The sequence below is a fragment of the Salmo trutta genome, chromosome 40 (genome assembly GCF_901001165.1).
Source record: "Salmo trutta chromosome 40, fSalTru1.1, whole genome shotgun sequence".
Classification (NCBI taxonomy): domain Eukaryota; kingdom Metazoa; phylum Chordata; class Actinopteri; order Salmoniformes; family Salmonidae; genus Salmo; species Salmo trutta.
This window is the reverse complement of record NC_042996.1, coordinates 3,803,147-3,825,412: the sequence shown is the minus strand read 5'-3', so window position 1 is coordinate 3,825,412 and position 22,266 is coordinate 3,803,147. Positions and strand designations below refer to the sequence as shown.

Here is a 22,266-nt window from a genome sequence, read left to right as displayed (position 1 = left end):
GTTCTGTATGCTGGTGGAACATGCTGAACAGAGGGCGAGAAAGGGAGCGAGAAAAAAGAACTGCAGAAGAGGGATACAGCGAAAGAGAGGGACAGAGGGCAGGAAGACAGTGATTACACATTGATCCGTCCAAATAAAGCTGTCCTGTGTCCTTCTGAGACACAGCCTCCCAATGACTAACTTAGATTATCTCTCTCCCTCTCTCGCCCGCCCGCTCTGTCTCGCCCGCCCGCTCTGTCTCGCCTGCCCGCTCTCTCGCCCGCCCGCTCTCTCTCGCCCGCCCGCTCTCTCTCGCCCGCCCGCTCTCTCTCGCCCGCTCTCTCTCGCCCGCTCTCTCTCGCCCGCTCTCTCTCGCCCGCTCTCTCTCGCCCGCCCGCTCTCTCTCGCCCCGCCCGCTCTCTCTCGCCCTCTCTCTCTCTCTACTTTGATTTGCCCTCCTCTTTTCTCATCATCTTTCCTATTTCTATCCCTTTGTGTCCCCTCTCTATCCTTCCGTCATGTTCATCCATCTCTTACCCTGTCTTTCTTTGTCCCCTTCCTGTGTGTATGTCTCACCTAGCGAAGTCCAGGTCGGCCTCTCGAGACATGGTGATGTTGGTGAGGTTCTGCTGCAGGACAAAGATGTTCCTACACATCTTCTTGATGCCAGACTCACTGATCCTCTTAAAGTACTGGGCTCCATTGATCAGAATACAGGAGATCAGGTGGCCAAGACCTACAGACAGAGAGACAGACAGGCAGAGACAGACAGAGAGACAGACAGAGAGAGGAGAGAGAGGAGGAGAGAGAGAGGAGAGAGAGGGAAAGAGAGGGGAGAGAGAGAGGGAGAGAGAGAGAGAGAGGGAGAGAGAGAGGGAGAGAGTGAGGGAGAGCTCGAGAAGAGAAGAGAGAGAGAGAGAAAGAGACAGAGAGAAGAGATGAGAGAATAGAAGAGACAGGGAGAGAGAGAGTGCAATAAGGGGAGAAAAGAGAGCACAAAAGAGAGAAGAGAGAGAGAGAGAGAGAGGAGAGACGAGAGAGACGAGAGAAGAGAGAGCGCAAGAGAACATGAAGAGAGAGAAAACACATACCAGTCACATACTGCAGAATACATCCCAGTAGTCATCACTTCTATTGATCACCGCAGTGGACATTAGTACCCCAAAAAGACAGTGAAAATACAGGCTAGAGGTCGACCAATTATAATTTTTCAACGCCGATACCGATTAATCTGCCATTTAAAAAAAATTTTTTTTATGTATTTATTTTATTTATTTGTAATAATGACAATTACAACAATACTGAATTAACACTTATTTTAACTTAATATAATACATCAATAAAATCAATGTAGCCTCAAATAAATAATGAAACATGTTCAATTTGGTTTAAATAATGCAAAAACAAAGTGTTGGAGAAGAAAGTACAAGTGCAATATGTGCCATGTAAGAAAGCTAACGTTTAAGTTCCTTGCTCAGAACATGGGAACATATGAAAGCTGGTGGTTCCTTTTAACATGAGTCTTCAATATTCCCAGGTAAGAAGTTTTAGGTTGTAGTTATTATAGGAATTATAGGACTATTTCTCTCTATACGATTTGTACTTCATATACCTTTGACTATTGGATGTTCTTATAGGCACTTTAGTATTGCCAGTGTAACAGTACAGCTTCCGTCCCTCTCCTCGCTCCTACCTGGGCTCGAACCAGGAACACATCGACAACAGCCACCCCCGAAGCAGCGTTACCCATGCAGAGCAAGGGAAACAACTACTCCAAGTCTCAGAGCGAGGTGATGTTTGAAAACGCTATTAGCGCGCACCCGCTAACTAGCTAGCCATTTCACATCGGTTACACCAGCCTAATCTTGGGAGATGACAGGCTTGAAGTCATAAACAGAGCAATGCATTGCGAAGAGCTGCTGGCAAAACGCACGAAAGTGCTGTTTGAATGAATGCTTACGAGCCTGCAGCTGCCTACCACCGCTCAGTCAGACTGCTCTATCAAATCATAGACTTATTATAATATAATAAAACACACAGAAATACGAGCCTTAGGTCATTAATATGGTAGAATCCAGAAACTATCATCTCGAAAACAAAACGTTTTTTTTTTTCTTTCAGTGAAATACGGAACCGGTCCGTATTTTATCTAACGGGTGGCATCCCTAAGTCTAAATATTCCTGTTACATTGCACAACCTTCAATGGTATGTCATAATTACGTAAAATTCTGGCCAATTAGTTCGCAACGAGCCAGGCAATGAACGCAAGAGCAGTGACACAATTCATGTTAGCAGGCAATAGTAACTAAATATGCAGGTTTAAAATATATACTTGTGTATAGATTTTAAAGAAAGGCATTGATGTTTATGGCTAGGTACATTGATGCAACGACAGTGCTTTTTTCACAAATGCGCTTGTTACATCATCACCCGTTTGTCGAAGTGGGCTGTGATTCGATGAGAAATTAACAGGCACCGCATCGATTATATGCAACGTAGGACACGTTAGATAAACTAGTAATATCATCAACCATGTGTAGTTAACTAGTGATTATGTTAAGATTGATAGTATTTTATAAGATAAGTTTAATGCTAGCTAGCAACTTACCTTGGCTTCTTGCTGCCCTCGCGTAACAGGTAGTCAGCCTGCCATGCAGGCTCCTCGTGGAGTGCAATGTAAGGCAGGTGGTTAGAGCGTTGGACTAGTAACCAGAAGGTTGCAAAAACGAATCCCCAAATCCCCCCTGAACAAGGCAGTTAACCCCCGTTCCTAGGCCGTCATTGAAAATAAGAATGTGTTCTTAATCTGACTTGCCTAGTTAAAGGTGTAAAAAAATAAAATAAATCGGCAAATCGGTGGGCAAAAATACCGATTACCGATTGTTATGAAAACTTGAAATCGGCCTTAATTAATTGGCCATTCCGATTAATCGGTCGACCTCTAATACAGGCACACACTGACCTGAGCACAGTCAGGTGAAACAAGTACATTAAGCCAATAGAATCAATATAATTAAATATTCCTAAAAAGGGCACTGACCAATACTTTCTCAACACATGACATTATCATGGACGACCCCCAACAACAGGCTTACCTTCAAAGATGTACTGGAACTTGTGCTGCTGCAGCGCGGCACCCATCACCTCCTCGATGGCACTGATGTCCTTGTTGAGTTTGACCACCAAGGGGTCGTAGTCCATGCTCTCCACGTTGGCCACTATGGCATAGTTCCCCTGCTTGGCCAGGGGGATCAGGTAGTGGAAACAATGCACTCTGAGGGGAGAAGAGAGGAGAGACATGAGGAGAGGAGAGAGGATAGATAGATGAGGGGAAGAAAGAGGATAGACAGATGAGGAGAGAGGATAGACAGATGAGGAGAGAGGATAGACAGATGAGGAGAGAGGATAGACAGATGAGGAGAGAGGATAGACAGATGAGGAGAGAGGAGAGACAGATGAGGAGAGAGGAGAGACAGATGAGGAGAGAGGAGAGACAGATGAGGAGAGAGGAGAGACAGATGAGGAGAGAGGAGAGACAGATGAGGAGAGAGGAGAGACAGATGAGGAGAGACAGACAATATTGTTGAGTGTGTTTAGTCCAACCAAATCCTACCGGTAGATGAAGTCATGATGGTGACGGAATCAGCTTAGTGTTACTTATCGCAGGCATTTTGCTGATATCGTTCATTATGATAAGCGGCCTATACTAGAGAAATGAGAAGTTTGAAATGAAATAACTTTGCTAATATGGGTGATTGTTAATGGGACAATTGATGTCCCATTATCTAGTATATAAAGGAGAATGAAAAAGCGGTGGTGGAAATGCATCGCTCAGCTCTAGTGGGATGTTTCACTGAATTCATCCACCATGTAACTATCAGGACAGATTGTGATATGTAGATATCAGTCTACTGTAACTTAATCTAATGTCTCCCCTCCGCCTCTTGTCTTTAAACACATTTGACCAAGGGTGACATTCTAATCCAAGAGCACCATGCGGGTGCTTAGTTTCCCTAAACACCTGACTGATACATGATCTCTGCCTGCTCACACCTTCATCAGAAGACCCAAAAACCCTCTTCGGCCCCAGTGGCTATTAAAAACATGAGTGGAGACATAAAAAACCAACACCCTCTCGCTCTCTCTCTTTTCTCCTTCTCTCTCTCTTTATCCCCTTCTCCCTCTCTCCCCCTCTCTCCATCTCCTTCTTTCCATCCCTCTTTCTGCATCTCTGTCTTTCTTCCTCTTTCTCTCCTCTTCCTGATGGCATCATTTGCCACCCTTACTGTCTGGTGAAATGTGGTTGATGGTAAAAGTCCATAAGGCGTGGAGTAGCAGAGCAGTGCAGAGCTCAGGGAGGGTTTCTCGCCCCCTCTCTTTTTTCGGGGCGATCATAAACATTACTGTAGAAGCGAAACAATATCTCAGAGCCATGATGAGGGATGGAGGGATAAAGAGAGGAAGGAGGGGATGGAGGGATAAAGAGAAGGAGGAGATGGGGGGCTGTTGATGGAGAGAGAGTTGGTTGTTTTCTGGTTTGGCTGGTAAATCACTTGTTTTAGACGTTAATGGGTGAACTCACTGGATCTGAAGGGAGACATTGGTCTGAATGTGTTATTAAATGGTCTTGCACTGTTTACCCCTAGAGTTGACTGACACGCCGGTGCACCAATCTAAGTAATATCATTTTTATTTTTTATCCCATCACAATCCGTCAGTTTCAGCTAGAGATATCTGTTTTATTCTATTGGATGAGTCTCAATCCACCGCCAATGTTGCACTTCCTCATCTGCAGTTAAAGGTGGCAGAGCTAGAGCGGTGTTTGTCAGACCATTAATCAGACCAAACATGATGGTGGTCTCCACAAGTGTCAGGGGACTCGTCTGAAGTCAGTAGCGTCGATTTGCCAACTTCTGTTTGTAGCGTCTGAACATTTGGGCTACAAACTAACTAGTCTGAAGGAAACCGATGTTGTGCCTACCCCAAAAAAGGGGTTAAATATGTATAAAAAAATTATATATATTTCCTGAGCTTCCTTATATCTCCTAGATATAGGACAGACACTTCAAAACCTTATTCCTTATGATTTATTTTTGGACTGTTTTCTGAATGTGTTATTCAATGTGGGGTATGGTACTAAAGGCCAAATTCAATATTTATCAAATAATAATAATAATAACATACATATATATACACCTAAAGGGGTTCTAAAATAAAAAAAATGACAGCCCTGCCACTTGGTGCGCTATAAAGTTGAAGGACGGGGCTGAACAAATGTGGTAGCCTCCCTACACTGGCTGATTTCAAGGTTTTACTGCTAACCTACAAAGCATTACATGGGATTGCTCCTATCTATCTTTCCAATTTGATCCTGCCGTACATACCTACACGTACGCTATGGTCACAAGACGCAGGCCTCCTAATTGTCGCTAGAATTTCTAAACAAACAACTGGAGGCAGGGCTTTCTCCTATAGCGCTTCATTTTATGGAATGGTCTGCCTACCCATGTGAGAGACGCAGATTCGGTCTCAACCTTTAAGTCTTTACTGAAGACTCATCTCTTCAGTAGGTCCTATGATTGAGTGTAGTCTGGCCCAGGAGTGTGAAGGTGAACGGAAAGGCTCTGGAGCAACGAACCGCCCTTGCTGTCTCTGCCTGGCCGGTTCCCCTCTCTCCACTGGCTTACTGGTGTTCTTCCATGCCGTCCCTAGGAGGGGTGCGTCACTTGAGTGGGTTTGAGTCACTGATGTGGTCTTCCTGTCTGGGTTGGCGCCCCCCCTTGGGTTGTGCCGTGGCGGAGATCTTTGTGGGCTATACTCGGCCTTGTCTCAGGATGGTAAGTTGGTGTTTGAAGATATCCCTCTAGTGGTGTGGGGGCTGTGCTTTGGAATAGTGGTTGGGGTTATATCCTGCCTTTTTGGCCCTGTCCGGGGGTATCATCAGATGGGGCCACAGTGTCTCCTGACCCCTCCTGTCTCAGCCTCCAGTATTTATGCTGCAGTAGTTTATGTGTCGGGGGGCTAGGGTCAGTCTGTTATATCTGGAGTATTTCTCCTGTCTTAACCAGTGTCCTGTGTGAATTTAAGTACGCTCTTTCTAATTCTCTCTTTCTTTCTCTCTCTCGGAGGACCTGAGCCCTAGGACCATGCCTCAGGACTACCTGGCATGATGACTCCTTGCTGTCCCCAGTCCACCTGGCCGTGCTGCCGCTCCAGTTTCAACTGTTCTGCCTGCGGCTATGGAACCCTGACCTGTTCACTGGACGTGCTACCTGTCCCAGACCTGCTGTTTTCAACTCTCTAGAGACAGCAGGAGCGGTAGAGATACTCTCAATGATCGGCTATGAAAAGCCAACTGACATTTACTCGAGGTGCTGACTTGTTGCACCCTCGACAACTACTGTGATTATTATTATTGACCATGCTGGTCATCTATGAACATTTGAACATCTTGGCCATGTTCTGTTAGAATCTCCACCCGGCACAGCCAGAAGAGGACTGGCCACCCCTCATAGCCTGGTTCCTCTCTAGGTTTCTTCCAAGTTTTTGGCCTTTCTAGGGAGTTTTTCCTAGCCACCGTGCTTCTACACCTGCATTACTTGCTGTTTGGGGTTTTAGGCTGGGTTTCTGTACAGCACTTTGAGATATCAGCTGATGTAAGAAGGGCTATATAAATACATTTGATTTGACTTAATCACTCTCAAATTCATAGGTGGAACTATTCAAGGTCTGACAGTCAACGTGGTAGTCTGACAGAACAACAGCCTGCTAACTCAGTCTGCCCCCACTCAGGACCAGGACTGAAGAACACTGTGAAACCATTGAGAGGAAGATTTTATAAATCACGGTTGTGTTCGCTAGGGACTAAATAAAAGAAAATGGAGTGAAGCGGGCGGTAGTATGATCTGTACTTGACCAATAGGAAAAGGTCATTGTGAACATGACCAATAGGAAAAGGTCATTGTGAACATGACCAATAGGAAAAGGTCATTGTGAACATGACCCAGGCTGGGTGTTTATCCTGGAGAGTCCATGTCCGTACGTACCTGACCTCCAGGTGGAGGACCAGCAGACAGCGGTCAGCGATGTCCTGGAAGGCCCTGGACAGGTCAGTCAGAGTCTGGAGGATCTGGTCCCTGCTGCGGACGCTCTCATTGGTCACCTGGGGGTCCGAGCCTGGAGACCCACCTGAACGCACACACACACACACACACACACACACACACTTTAGTTACATTACAGCTAAAGATTAAAAATACCACAGCAGTGTTTCCCACACCTCTTCTAAAGTACCCAGGACATTCCACACCTCTTCTAAAGTACCCAGGACCATTCCGCACCTCTCTAAAGTACCCAGGACCATTCCACACCTCTTCTAAGTACCCAGGACCATTCCACACCCTCTTCTAAAGTACCCAGGACCATTCCACACCTCTTCTAAAGTACCCAGGACCATTCACACCTCTTCTAAAGTACCCAGGACCATTCCACACCTCTTCTAAGTACCCAGGACCATTCCACACCTCTTCTAAAGTACCCAGGACCATCCCACACCTCTTCTAAGTACCCAGGACCATTCCACACCTCTTCTAAAGTACCAGGACCATTCCACACCTCTTCTAAAGTACCCAGGACCATTCCACACCTCTTATAAAGTACCCGGACCATTCCACACCCTCTTCTAAGTACCCAGGACCATTCCACACCTCTTCTAAAGTACCCAGGACCATTCCACACCTCTTCTAAAGTACCCAGGACCATTCCACACCTCTATTCAAGTACCCAGGACCATTCCACACCTCTATTCAAGTACCCAGGACCATTCCACACCTCTTCTAAAGTACCCAGGACCTTTCCACACCTCTTCTAAAGTACCCAGGACCATTCCACACCTCTATTCAAGTACCCAGGACCATTCCACACCTCTTCTAAAGTACCCAGGGACCATCCCACACCCTCTTCCCGAGTACCCAGGAGCATTCCACACCTCTTCTCGAGAACCCAGGAGCATTCCACACCTCTTCTCGAGAACCCAGGACCATTCCACACCTCTTCTCGAGAACAAATGACCATTCCACATATGCCAGATCTCAATTACAAGAACCAGGAGGAGAACCAAATAAAATCAAATCAAATCAAATTGTATTGGTCACATACACATGGTTAGCAGATGTTATTGGTCACATACACATGATTAGCAGATGTTATTGGTCACATACACATGATTAGCAGATGTTACTGGTCACATACACATGGTTAGCAGATGTTATTGGTCACATACACATGATTAGCAGATGTTATTGGTCACATACACATGGTTAGCAGATGTTATTGTGAGTGCAGTGAAATGCTTGTGCTTCTAGTTCTGACAGCGCAGCAATATTTAACATGTAATCTAACAAACGCACAAAAACTACCTAATACACACACATCTAAGTAAAGGAATGGGATAAGAATATATACATATAAATATATGGAAGAACTAGGACGAAGGAGAACTAAAGAGAACCAGGGAGAACTAGGACGAAAGAGAACTAAAGAGAACCAGGGAGAACTAGGACGAAAGAGAACTAAAGAGAACCAGGGAGAACTAGGACGAAAGAGAACTAAAGAGAACCAGGGAGAACTAGGACGAAAGAGAACTAAAGAGAACCAGGGAGAACTAGGACGAAAGAGAACTAAAGAGAACCAGGGAGAACTAGGACGAAAGAGAACTAAAGAGAACCAGGGAGAACTAGGACGAAGGAGAACTAAAGAGAACCAGGGAGAACTAGGACGAAAGAGAACTAAAGAGAACCAGGGAGAACTAGGACGAAAGAGAACTAAAGAGAACCAGGGAGAACTAGGATGAAAGAGAACTAAAGAGAACCAGGGAGAACTAGGACGAAAGAGAACTAAAGAGAACCAGGGAGAACTAGGACGAAGGAGACCCAAAGAGAACCAGGGAGAACTAGGATGAAAGAGAACTAAAGAGAACCAGGGAGAACTAGGACGAAAGAGACCCAAAGAGAACCAGACACAATTGAGAGAGTTGATGGAATCCAGAACTAACACACTTAATTCAACTAATGAAGGGATTGATGAGACGCTGATCAGTTGAATCAGGTGAGATTGGACTGGAATACATCAAATAGGAGGAATAGCATGGAGAACTCAAGGAGAGGTTTGGGACACTGTGCTACACAAAGTCCCTTCAGTCCTTCAATCCATGTGCTGAGACACCAAGTCTGTGTCTGCATTGTGATCCATACAAAGGAGCTGTGTGTGTGTGTGTGTGTGTGGGGTGGAGTGTGTGTGTAAAGAGCATTCAGACCACCAGGTGTAAATCAATGGTTATGAATTAGAGGGGAGTGGAAGGAGAGAGAAATTGGCCCTGTCACTCATATGTGAGTCTATTTGGGCAATGAGGCGGTGGGGAATGTGGTGTGTGTTTGGAGAGAGACTGCTGAGCGGAAGAGGGGTGGTGAGGGCTAGCGATCGATTGGCTGCAGTCAGGGCCAGCTCCGCAGTTACTCCCTCAGCCCTTGTGAAGGTCGTATGGACGAGTGCACGTACGCAGGCAGGACGGCAAGCACACTCAAAGACCCAAACACTGTTGACAGAGGTCCTTTAGCCAACGCTGCTTAGTGGAGATATTTCCTACAGATTCAAGACACTACAAGTTTTATACACTCTGATTTGATTCTTAAAAAACTAGAAACAGGAACTAAATACTCTTCAATAAATCAAAAAATACTCAAAGCTCTGCATCTACGTTATGCACATTCTGACAAAGTCACATGTTGACTTATTTGGGAGTCACATCACATGAGATGTCCCCAGTACCCTGCCTCATCCCCATTAACTCAGTACCCTACCTCGTCTGCATGTCCCCGGTACCCTGCCGCGTCCCCATTAACTAATTATCCTGCCTCGTCTCCATTAACTCAGTACCCTGCCTCATCCCCATTAACTCAGTATCCTGCCTCGTCTCCATGTCCCCAGTACCCTGCCTCATCCCCATTAACTCAGTATCCTGCCTCATCTCATGTCCTTGGTACCCTACCTCGTCTGCATGTCCCCAGTATCCTGCCTCATCCCCATTAACTCAGTATCCTGCCTCATCCCCATTAACTCAGTATCCTGCCTCGTCTGCATGTCCCCAGTATCCTGCCTCATCTCCATTAACTCAGTATCCTGCCTCGTCTCATGTCCCCAGTACCCTGCCTCATCCCCCATTAACTCAGTATCCTGCCTCGTCTCCATGTCCCCAGTACCCTGCCTCGTCCCCATTAAGTCAGTACCCTGCCTCGTCTCCATGTCCTTGGTACCCTGCCTTGTCTCCATGTCCTTGGTACCCTGCCTTGTCTCCATGTCCTTGGTACCCTGCCTTGTCTCCATGTCCCCGGTACCCTGCCTTGTCTCCATGTCCTTGGCACCCTGCCTTGTCTCCATGTCCTTGGTACCCTGCCTTGTTTCCATGTCCTTGGTACCCTGCCTTGTCTCCATGTCCTTGGTACCCTGCCTTGTCTCCATGTCCTTGGTACCCTGCCTTGTCTCCATGTCCCCGGTACCCTGCCTTGTCTCCATGTCCTTGGTACCCTGCCTTGTCTCCATGTCCTTGGTACCCTGCCTTGTCTCCATGTCCTTGGTAACCTGCCTTGTCTCCATGCCCTTGGTACCCTGCCTTGTCTCCATGTCCCCAGTACCCTGCCTCGTCTGCATGTCCCCAGTACCCTGCCTCGTATGCATGTCCCCAGTACCCTGCCTCGTCTCCATGTCCCCAGTACCCTGCCTCGTCTCCATGTCCCCAGTACCCTGCCTCGTCTCGTGTAAACAGTATTCTGCCTCGTCTCGTGCACCCAGTACCCTGCCTCGACCCTATGTCCCCAGTATCCCTGCCATGTTCCCAGTATCCTGTCTCGTCTCCATATCCCAGTACCCCTGCCTCGTCTCCATGTTCACAGTATCATGCCTCGTCTCAATGTCACCAGGCACCCTGCCTCGTCCCCATAACCCGTACCCTGCTCGTCCCCATTAACCCAGTACCCCTGCCTCGTCCCCATTAACCCAGTACCCTGCCTCGTCCCCATTAACCCGTACCACTGCCTAGTACCCATTAACCCAGTACCCTCGCCTCGCCCCATTAACCCAGTACCCTGCTGCCTCGTCCCCATTAACCCAGTACCCCTGCCTTGTCTCCATGTCTCCAAACAACAGGTTTCTCTACCTATGAGAGAGATGAATTTGAACTCCTAAAAACGCATCTGATGACTTTGGCGGAGATCGTGCATTGATGCCAGTTAGGTCTGCGTCATTGTAGGTAAAGACTCATTGAACAGATGGTAGTCCAGTGTAAACACCGAGCAAGTCAGCCGTTCATTTTTTTCAAAGAAGAGGGTAAATGTTATACAGGGACTTCAACAGTTTGTGAAGGAAAACAGATAATTCAGAGCTATATACTGTAGATCAGGGGTACTCAACTCTGACCCTATGAGGTCTGGAACCTGCTGGTTTTCTGTTCTACCTAATAACTAATTGCACACACCTGGTGTCCCAGGTCTAAATCCGTCCCTGATTACAGGGGAACAGTGAAACAATGCAGTGGAACAGTCCTGGAGGTCCAGAGTTGAGTTTGAGGGCTGTAGCAATAGTGTTTTGATCCAACCCTAATTAAGATTCAGTTCAATAAAGTAAACATATCCAACACTTCAACATTACCTTGATGATAACAACACAACCGACTCACCCCAGCAACACGTGGTAATGGAAACTGCAAATAGACTAGATGTGTTTGTCTTGGGATGAAAGTCAATAGAAATAGGAAAGGAGAAGCACATCTTGATCACACCTAGGTTGAACCAAACTCACCAACCACACCACTTCTGTTCTCTCAGGACAAGATCATATAACATAACAGGCTTTGAAAATTCAATATTGGTGCACAATTTAAATAAACAGTGTCAAAGTGATGCAAAAGGTACTCGTGGAACGACCCTGCAATCCTCGTCTTAGATATCAGCCTGCAAAAACAAGACTCTATTTTGGTCCAAGTGTTCAGAAACCGGAAATACTGCAGTATCATTGTTATGAGTCTGAATGCTGATCCCCCCTGACTCAGACAATTAACCATGGAACACACACCATCATTTCCTTTTGTCTTGCCACAAAGAACAAAACAAAAGAACATGGTTGCGTTGCACGAAAGAAAATTCAGTTACTTGCCTTTTACAAAAGTAAAGATGAATAGTCTTGAGACAATATAACCCTAAAGCACACATTTCAATCACAATGCACAAGTCTGTTGCATGACGTTCCCTAAATAATTAGAATATTGTATAACTGCTGTCGTGTCTTTGGCTATGCCAGATTAAGTGATATGACATGCTAACCTATAAAATTCTTTCTCTGTAATTAATATTACCTGATTAAGCTAATCATGTAAATGTAATTAACTAGAAAGTCGGGGCACCACGGAAGAACGTTTATAGAGCCGTTATCTTCCGAATAAACTCTTAAAATACTTAGTAATCTTTTACATCGATAGCCGTCATCTTAATCATTTTATTTTCAGTCTCATAATGAAAGTTGTAAATTCTTCACGAACCCTGGCTAACAAGTTGAATCAGCAATACAAAATTGGGTTTAATTATTTATTTACTAAATACCTAAACTAATCACACAGAATTACAAATACACCGAATACAAATGATGTCATACATGATGGCTGGTTACACAAAGGAAAGGGGGTTGGGCTTGAATGAAAGAGCGGGAAGATTTAGGAACAAAGAAACAGCAGCTATGCTATCGTAAATACATTATCTTATGCATTACCAAATTACCGCCCATTTGGAAAAGGAAAATGCAATAAATATTTACTATGAGCTGCGCTTCGGTAGATTGGTCGTAGATGCTGGCCGGGTTGGCCAACAGATCTTCCTGTCCTCGGAAGAATGTCTCTGGTGGTAAATTGGATACGTGGTGGTATCTTCGTCCGTCTGTTAGACTGGATCCGTCGTCCGTCCTTTCCTAGCCCACGTCTACAGCGGCCGCTGCTAACTCAACGGCTAGGAAGTATCACTTCTGTAGTGAATAAGCTCAAAGTTCATACCATTCGCCACCAAAGCTCACGCCGAGGTTGGCTTAGTTCTGTACTTGACATGTGTGTCCTTCTAACGTAGAGGCTGCAGACCACACGTACTGGAACAACGTGGTTATCTTTTCGTCAAAGGCTTATATAGTGGAGAGGGGGGAAGGATGTGTTTCATCGTTTATAACCCCTCCTCTTCACAGGGGTGGGCCACTGATCAAGCAGGGCACTTTCCTTATGAAAACCCAAATCTCTCATTTGGAAGCTAAAATTACATTTAACCTCCTAACAAACAATTTCAATATCAAACATTTCAATTGCATAACAATTCCATGTGACTCTGATAACTAGAGGGTGGATACTTTCCCAGGTACAGTTTATGTCGTCCTGTCATCAGTCATAATGTCTCAGATGACAACTGAACTGACATCCATACTTATTACGTTCCAAAGCATATTTCCAACTGGTTTTATTACCAAAATATGGTTCCTTTCCCCATTTGTTTGATGTTCCCAGACTCTCTATATTTAACAGGACAGCAGTCCTTCAGTAGGGTCAGTAAGAGAGGGGAAGGGAGAAAGGTATTTATGGGGGGGGTCATAAACCTTACCCACAGGCCAATGTCATGACACTGCACTCTTAGAAAAAAGCGTTCCAAAAGGGTATTTTGGGTGTCCCCATAGGATAACCATTTAAAGAACCCTTTTGGGTTCCAGGTAGAACTCTCTGTGAAAAGGGTTCTACATGGAAACCAAAAGGGTTGAGCCTGGAACCAAAAAAGGGTTCTTCAAATGGTTATCCCATGGGGACAGGTGAATAACACTTTAAAATTCTAGAGTCTGTTCATGAAGACATTACACAGAAGAAATTCAAAGCAAACAAGCGTGGTGAACTATTTATAAATTGTTCTGGTTTTAAGTGTACCAAGATTTGGCATGGGCCCTCAGATCCTCAAAAAGTTCTACAGCTGCACCCTTGAGAACATCTTGACTGGCTGCATCACCGCTTGGTATGGCAACTGCTTGACATCCGACAGCAAAGGACTACAGAGGGTAGTGTGTATGGCCCAGTACATCACTGAGATACCAAGACTGGAACCATCAGGACCCTGAACAGCTTCCACCCCCAAAGCCATACAAATATTTAACCAAATCTGGACTGACCCTTTTGGCACTAACTCTTTTCACTCATCACATACGCTGCTCTTTATTATCTATCCTGTTGCCTAGTCACTTTATCCCTACCTAAACTTCTTGTTAACAAACTACAGTTTTGGCAAGTCGGTTAGGACATCTACTTTGTGCATGAAACAAGTAATTTTTCTAATAATTGTTTACAGACAGATTATTTCACTTATAATTCACTATATTACAATTCCAGTGGGTCAGAAGTTTACATACACTAAGTTGACTGTGCCTTTAAACAGCTTGGAAAATTCCAGAAAATGTCATGGCTTTAGAAGCTTCTGTTTGGCTAATTGACATCATTTGAGTGAATTGGAGGTGTACCTGTGGATGTATTTCAAGGTCTACCTTTAAACTCAGTGCCTCTTGGCTTGACATCATGGGAAAATAAAAAGAAATCAGCCAAGACCTCAGAAAAAAATTGTAGACCTCCACTAGTCTGGTTCATCATTGGGAGCAATTTCCCAAGGATGAACTTTAGGAAACAGGTACTAAAGTATCTATGTCCACAGTAAAACTAGTCCTATATCGACATAACCTGAAAGGACGCTCAGCAAGGAAGAAGCCACTGCTCCAAAACCGCCATAAAAAGCCAGACTACGGTTTGCAACTGCATATGGGGACAAAGATTGTACTTTTTGGAGAAATGTCCTCTGGTCTGATGGAACAAAAATATAACTGTTTGGCCATAATGACCATCATTATGTTTGGAGGAAAAAGGGGGAGCCTTGCAAGCCCGAAGAACATCATCCCAACCGTGAAGCACGGGGGTGGCAGCATCATGTTGTGGGGGTGCTTTTCTGCAGGAGGGACTGGTGCACTTCACAAAATAGATGACATCATGAGGGAGGAAAATGATGTGGATATATTGAAGCAACATCTCAAGACATCAGTCAGGAAGTTAAAGCTTGGTCGCAAATGGGTCTTCCAAATGGACAATGACCCCAAGCATACTTCCAAAGTTGTGGCAAAATGGCTTAAGGACAACAAAGTCAAGGTATTGGAGTGGCCATCACAAAACCCTGACCTCAATCCTATAGAACATTTGTGGGCAGAATTGAAAAAGTGTGTGCAAGCAAGGAGGCTTACAAACCTGACTCAGTTACACCAGCTCTGTCAGGAGGAATGGGCAACCATTCACCCAACTTATTATGGTAAGGCCACCTGAAACGTTTGACCCAAGTTAAACAATTTAAAGGCAATACTACCAAATACTAATTGAGCGTATGTAAACTTCTGACCCACTGAGAATGTAATGAAAAAAATAAAAGCTGAAATAAATAATTCTCTCTACTATTATTCTGACATTTCACATTCTTAAAATAAAGTGGTGATCCTAACTGACCTAAGACAGGGATTTTTTAAAAACTGAGTTTAAATGTATTTGGCTAAGGTATATGTAAACTTCCGACTTCAACTGTATCTGCCTCAACTACCTCGAACCCCTGCACATCTACCTCGAACCCCTGCACGACTCTGTACTAGTACCCCGTGTATATAGCCAAGTTATCATTGACTCGGTACTGTTACCCCGTGTATATAGCCAAGTTATCATTGACTCAGTACTGGTACCCCATGTATATAGCCAAGTTATCATTGACTCAGTACTGGTACCCCGTGTATATAGCCAAGTTATCATTGACTCAGTACTGGTACCCCATGTATATAGCCAAGTTATCATTGACTCAGTACTGGTACCCCGTGTATATAGCCAAGTTATCATTGACTCACCCCGTCTATATAGCCAAGTTATCATTGACTCAGTACTGGTACCCCGTGTATATAGCCAAGTTATCATTGACTCAGTACTGGTACCCTGTGTATATAGCCAAGTTATCATTGACTCAGTACTGGTACCCCATGTATATAGCCAAGTTATTGTTACTCATTGTGTATTTATTTATTGTGTTATTATAATTGTTTTTCTCTTTTTCTCTCTGCATTGTTGGGAAGTAAGTAAACATGTCACTGTTAGTCTACCGAGAAGCTCTGAGAAGCTCTGAGAACACAGGTCAAAATATAATCATATGTTTATTCTGGTTAGCCCACACCATAGACCACGCCAGGGCAAAGGCTGTTTGGGTCAACCTTTGTATGTGAACAGAAATTTTCAGTGATGAAATACAACAAGTCAAGACACAGATCATCTCTTACTGACTCTCACCTCTCAGCAATCCAGTGCATAGCGACGTCAAACTATACCTGACTTCACAGCTCTAGTCAATGCACAGTGTACTTTTCCCTCCATGTAGTTCACTGCATGTTTAATAATGAACATACCTACCAAAAGGAGAACATGGATGGGGTGTATTTCTGTGCTTGTTAAAACAGTTAAATAAGCAGCATATCTGGACATAATTTACAGTAGATATATCTGTCAACACAGTCATACACATGATGTATAATCCTGTAATATGATTCTGGCCCGCGGTGGCAAAAATATATGCTAATGTGGCCCTCCATGGAAAATAATTGCCCAGGCCTGCCATCGACCATGTAGACATAATTATCACAATCATATAACTCATGCTACTGCAAAAGGGTTCTAGCAGGAAACAGATGGTGAGAATATAGAGTAAGAAAAGCCAGGTGGGGGAAAAGTCTTTTTTATTAATGGTCAATCAAATAAAACATTCTGGAATGACTCAAAATTCCTAGAATAAATAGTATTAACAGTCAGTGATTGATTTGGTCAAACAAGGTAAGTGGAGACTTGTGGAAAGAAGGAACTACAGACTGTCAGACACCACACTGTAACTAGAAGGAACTACATACTACCAGACACCCCACTGTAACTAGAAGGAACTACATACTACCAGACACCACACTGTAACTAGAAGGAACTACATACTACCAGACACCCCACTGTAACTAGAAGGAACTACATACTACCAGACACCCCACTGTAACTAGAAGGAACTACATACTACCAGACACCACACTGTAACTAGAAGGAACTACATACTACCAGACACCCCACTGTAACTAGAAGGAACTACATACTGTCAGACACCCCACTGTAACTAAAAGGAACTACATACTACCAGACACCCCACTGTAACTAGAAGGAACTACATACTATCAGACACCACACTGTAACTAGAAGGAACTACATACTGTCAGACACCCCACTGTAACTAGAAGGAACTACATACTACCAGACACCCCACTGTAACTAGAAGGAACTACATACTACCAGACACCCCACTGTAACTAGAAGGAACTACATACTACCAGACACCCCACTGTAACTAGAAGGAACTACATACTACCAGACACCCCACTGTAACTAGAAGGAACTACATACCACCAGACACCCCACTGTAACTAGAAGGAACTACATACTATCAGACACCCCACTGTAACTAGAAGGAACTACATACTGTCAGACACCCCACTGTAACTAGAAGGAACTGCATACTACCAGACACCCCACTGTAACTAGAAGGAACTACATACTGTCAGACACCCCACTGTAACTAGAAGGAACTACATACTATCAGACACCCCACTGTAACTAGAAGGAACTACATACTATCAGACACCCCACTGTAACTAGAAGGAACTACATACTGTCAGACACCCCACTGTAACTAGAAGGAACTACATACTGTCAGACACCCCACTGTAACTAGAAGGAACTACATACTGTCAGACACCCCACTGTAACTAGAAGGAACTACATACTACCAGACACCCCACTGTAACTAGAAGGAACTACATACTGTCAGACACCACACTCTAACTAGAAGGAACTACATACTGTCAGACACCCCACTGTAACTAGAAGGAACTACATACTACCAGACACCCCACTGTAACTAGAAGGAACTACATACTGTCAGACACCCCACTGTAACTAGAAGGAACTACATACTGTCAGACACCCCACTGTAACTAGAAGGAACTACATACTGTCAGACACCCCACTGTAACTAGAAGGAACTACATACTACCAGACACCCCACTGTAACTAGAAGGAACTACATACTACCAGACACCCCACTGAACTAGAAGGAACTACATACTACCAGACACCCCACTGTAACTAGAAGGACTACATACTATCAGACACCCCACTGTAACTAGAAGGAACTACATACTACCAGACCCCCACTGTAACTAGAAGGAACTACATACTGTCAGACACCCCACTGTAACTAGAAGGAACTACATACTGTCAGACACCCCACTGTAACTAGAAGGAACTACATACTGTCAGACACCCCACTGTAACTAGAAGGAACTACATACTGTCAGACACCTACACTGTAACTAGAAGGAACTACATACTGTCAGACACCCCACTGTAACTAGAAGGAACTACATACTGTCAGACCACCCACTGTAACTAGAAAGGAACTACATACTACCAGACACCCCACTGTACTAGAAGGAACTACATACTGTCAGACGTAACTAGAAGAAAACTACATACTACCAGACACCCCACTGTAACTAGAAGGAACTACATACTGTCAGACACCCCACTGTAACTAGAAGGAACTACATACTGTCAGACACCCCACTGTAACTAGAAGGAACTACATACTAGCAGACACCCCACTGTAACTAGAAGGAACTACATACTACCAGACACCCCACTGTAACTAGAAGGAACTACATACTGTCAGACACCCCACTGTAACTAGAAGGAACTACATACTGTCAGACACCCCACTGTAACTAGAAGGAACTACATACTGTCAGACACCCCACTGTAACTAGAAGGAACTACATACTGTCAGACACCTACACTGTAACTAGAAGGAACTACATACTACCAGACACCCCACTGTAACTAGAAGGAACTACATACTACCAGACACCCCACTGTAACTAGAAGGAACTACATACTACCAGACACCCCACTGTAACTAGAAGGAACTACATACTACCAGACACCCCACTGTAACTAGAAGGAACTACATACTGTCAGACACCCCACTGTAACTAGAAGGAACTACATACTGTCAGACACCCCACTGTAACTAGAAGGAACTGCATACTACCAGACACCCCACTGTAACTAGAAGGAACTACATACTACCAGACACCCCACTGTAACTAGAAGGAACTACATACTACCAGACACCCCACTGTAACTAGAAGGAACTACATACTACCAGACACCCCACTGTAACTAGAAGGAACTACATACTACCAGACACCCCACTGTAACTAGAAGGAACTACATACTACCAGACACCCCACTGTAACTAGAAGGAACTACATACTACCAGACACCCCACTGTAACTAGAAGGAACGACATACTATCAGACACCCCACTGTAACTAGAAGGAACTACATACTATCAGACACCCCACTGTAACTAGAAGGAACTACATACTACCAGACACCCCACTGTAACTAGAAGGAACGACATACTATCAGACACCCCACTGTAACTAGAAGGAACTACATACTACCAGACACCCCACTGTAACTAGAAGGAACTACATACTGTCAGACACCCCACTGTAACTAGAAGGAACTACATACTACCAGACACCCCACTGTAACTAGAAGGAACTACATACTACCAGACACCCCACTGTAACTAGAAGGAACTACATACTACCAGACACCCCACTGTAACTAGAAGGAACTACATACTACCAGACACCCCACTGTAACTAGAAGGAACTACATACTACCAGACACCCCACTGTAACTAGAAGGAACTACATACTACCAGACACCCCACTGTAACTAGAAGGAACTACATACTACCAGACACCCCACTGTAACTAGAAGGAACTACATACTACCAGACACCCCACTGTAACTAGAAGGAACTACATACTACCAGACACCCCACTGTAACTAGAAGGAAGAGAATCACCAACACCACCAATGTGGAGGACATAAGCTGCTTCTTTGCAGGTCAGCCTTTTAAATCTGTTTGTCTGAAGAGTCGACCAAATGCAGTTAAAGTCTACGGAAAATAATGATGACAAAAAAAGAGCAAACTTTGACTAGAGTAACTAACTTTCATGTACAATAGTTGTCTCAATGACTATTTGGCCTCACCTGTAAATCTGTTGTCTGCCAGGTGATGTTCGGGGAGATGAGAAAATAACCTTGACATCCATTCAAACAATGTTCATGAGTGAGCACAACCGTCTGGCCCTGAGAGGTATCAACCATATTGGGAGGCTGAGACACTGTACCAGGAGGCCCGCACCAGGAGGCCCGCAGAACAAACTAAAACACACATCACTTCCTTCTCTCCGCTACACGTCCAGTGCATAGTCTCTAACACACACTCTGCTTCTCCTTCTTACACATAAACATATTCTTTAATATTCTTACATTAACACAGCTGTGCTGTCACATACACACCTACAAATGAATCTACAAGCACTCTCTTCCTCTCTCTCCCTCCTAGGTGTTTGTGTCCAGGGACTACATTCCTCACGCCGTTGGCCGAGAAGCCATGGCCGTTACCCTGGCTATGATAAGAAGATTGATCCCAGCATTGCCAACACGTATTGCTACAGCAGCTTAGCGTTTTGCCCACCTGGCCATGTTGTCCCGCCTGGACAACAACTACAGGGAGAATGGCAGGTTCCCCAGTGTGCCCCTGTTCAAGGTCTTCTCCACCCCCTGGAGGCTGGTGTTTCAGGGTGACTGTTGGTGGGACACAAAGATGCTTTGCAGACCCTTTGCCAGTTGTACCAAATTAACTTCCTGGATAATGAACAGTCTATGCTGGGGGAAAGGTGAAATGTGTAAACACCGTTGTGGCCTGGCTGGTCTAGCGGTAATGATGCAGCCTCTGGCACACACGTCTACAGTGTCAGCATAGGTTAGAATCTGGCACAGGTTAGAATCTGGCACAGGTTAGAATCCGGCATTGGTTAGAATCCGGCATTGGTTAGAATCCGGCATTGGTTAGAATCCGGCATTGGTTAGAATCCGGCATAGGTTAGAATCCAGCATAGGTTAGAATCCGGCATAGGTTAGAATCCAATCCTATCCCCATTTGACACAACCTCTACCTTTCCCACTGCCATCTTCTCGATCTGTTCAATGAAGTCAGAAAACACCTTAATATATATATATATATATATATTTTTTTTTTAATGTAAACATCCTATTCTCTCTCAGTCCTTCTTTAGGTGGTATCAACTAGGCTTGGGCGATATAACGTTTCTACCATATACCGGGGTATACGGTATGACAACACACATCCTTTTACCTCAGAATCACGTGGCTGATTTAACCATCAATAGAAAAATCCAGTAGCCAACACTACGCCACCTTTTAAACAGGAGGTGAAGTCCTCGGGACAAATAGTGTGTTCATGTGGTGTCTGAGTTATCGGAAATACGAGACTTCGACTGGGAAGTTTCACTTGCACGGCCCTCCAAGTTGTAATTACAAGTCGGAGAAAATTACAATGTTACATATCTACACACTTGATATGTAGCATTGTTGATATGTAGCTAGTTTGGCTATATTGTCCATGTTTGCAACCTAGCTAACTTTATTATTAGAAACTTTAGCTAGCTCATATAGCTAGCTAAAATGTCATTGGTTGAAGAATTGTTCCAACTGGGATGTTTCCCACGAGGACATGAATGGTAAATAAACGAACACATCACACAGGTTCTTTAAAGGGGCAATCAGCAGTTGCTACATCCATTGTTGGACTTATATATGAATGATATGTACCCATTGATTGTTGAAGAATATAACTTATAAATGCCTCATGACCTTAGTTCAACTGTTACACTCCATGAGAACCCAAAATATAAGCTTGTTTTACTCCAATATTTGTAAACAAAGTAAATGTAAACATGGGTTAAAACTATCATTTTGATGTCATGGATGGTCAGCCCTTGCATCCGTAGCTCTGTCTATGAATATGAGAATGTTACATTTCTCCAGCCCCATCATATTTCATTTTTTACAGAAATAAGAGCTTTTTTATTGTTTCTACAACAAAGAGTTCACAGACAACGGGTGCAAGCTGTGTACCCAGGCAGGTCACCTGTGATACAAGTCAGTATTCAACATCCATCCA

The 22,266-nt window shown here is 44.4% G+C and overlaps 1 protein-coding gene across 1 annotated transcript in view; it reads right to left on the bottom strand.

The window, feature by feature from the left end:
* The window catches only part of exoc4 (exocyst complex component 4), a 283,169-nt gene that overhangs the window by 24,678 nt on the left and 236,225 nt on the right, over positions 1-22,266 (bottom strand). The window contains 3 exon segments of the mRNA XM_029742408.1: positions 556-715; positions 3,076-3,254; positions 7,027-7,168. Of these exon segments, the coding sequence (XP_029598268.1) occupies positions 556-715; positions 3,076-3,254; positions 7,027-7,168 (481 nt within the window).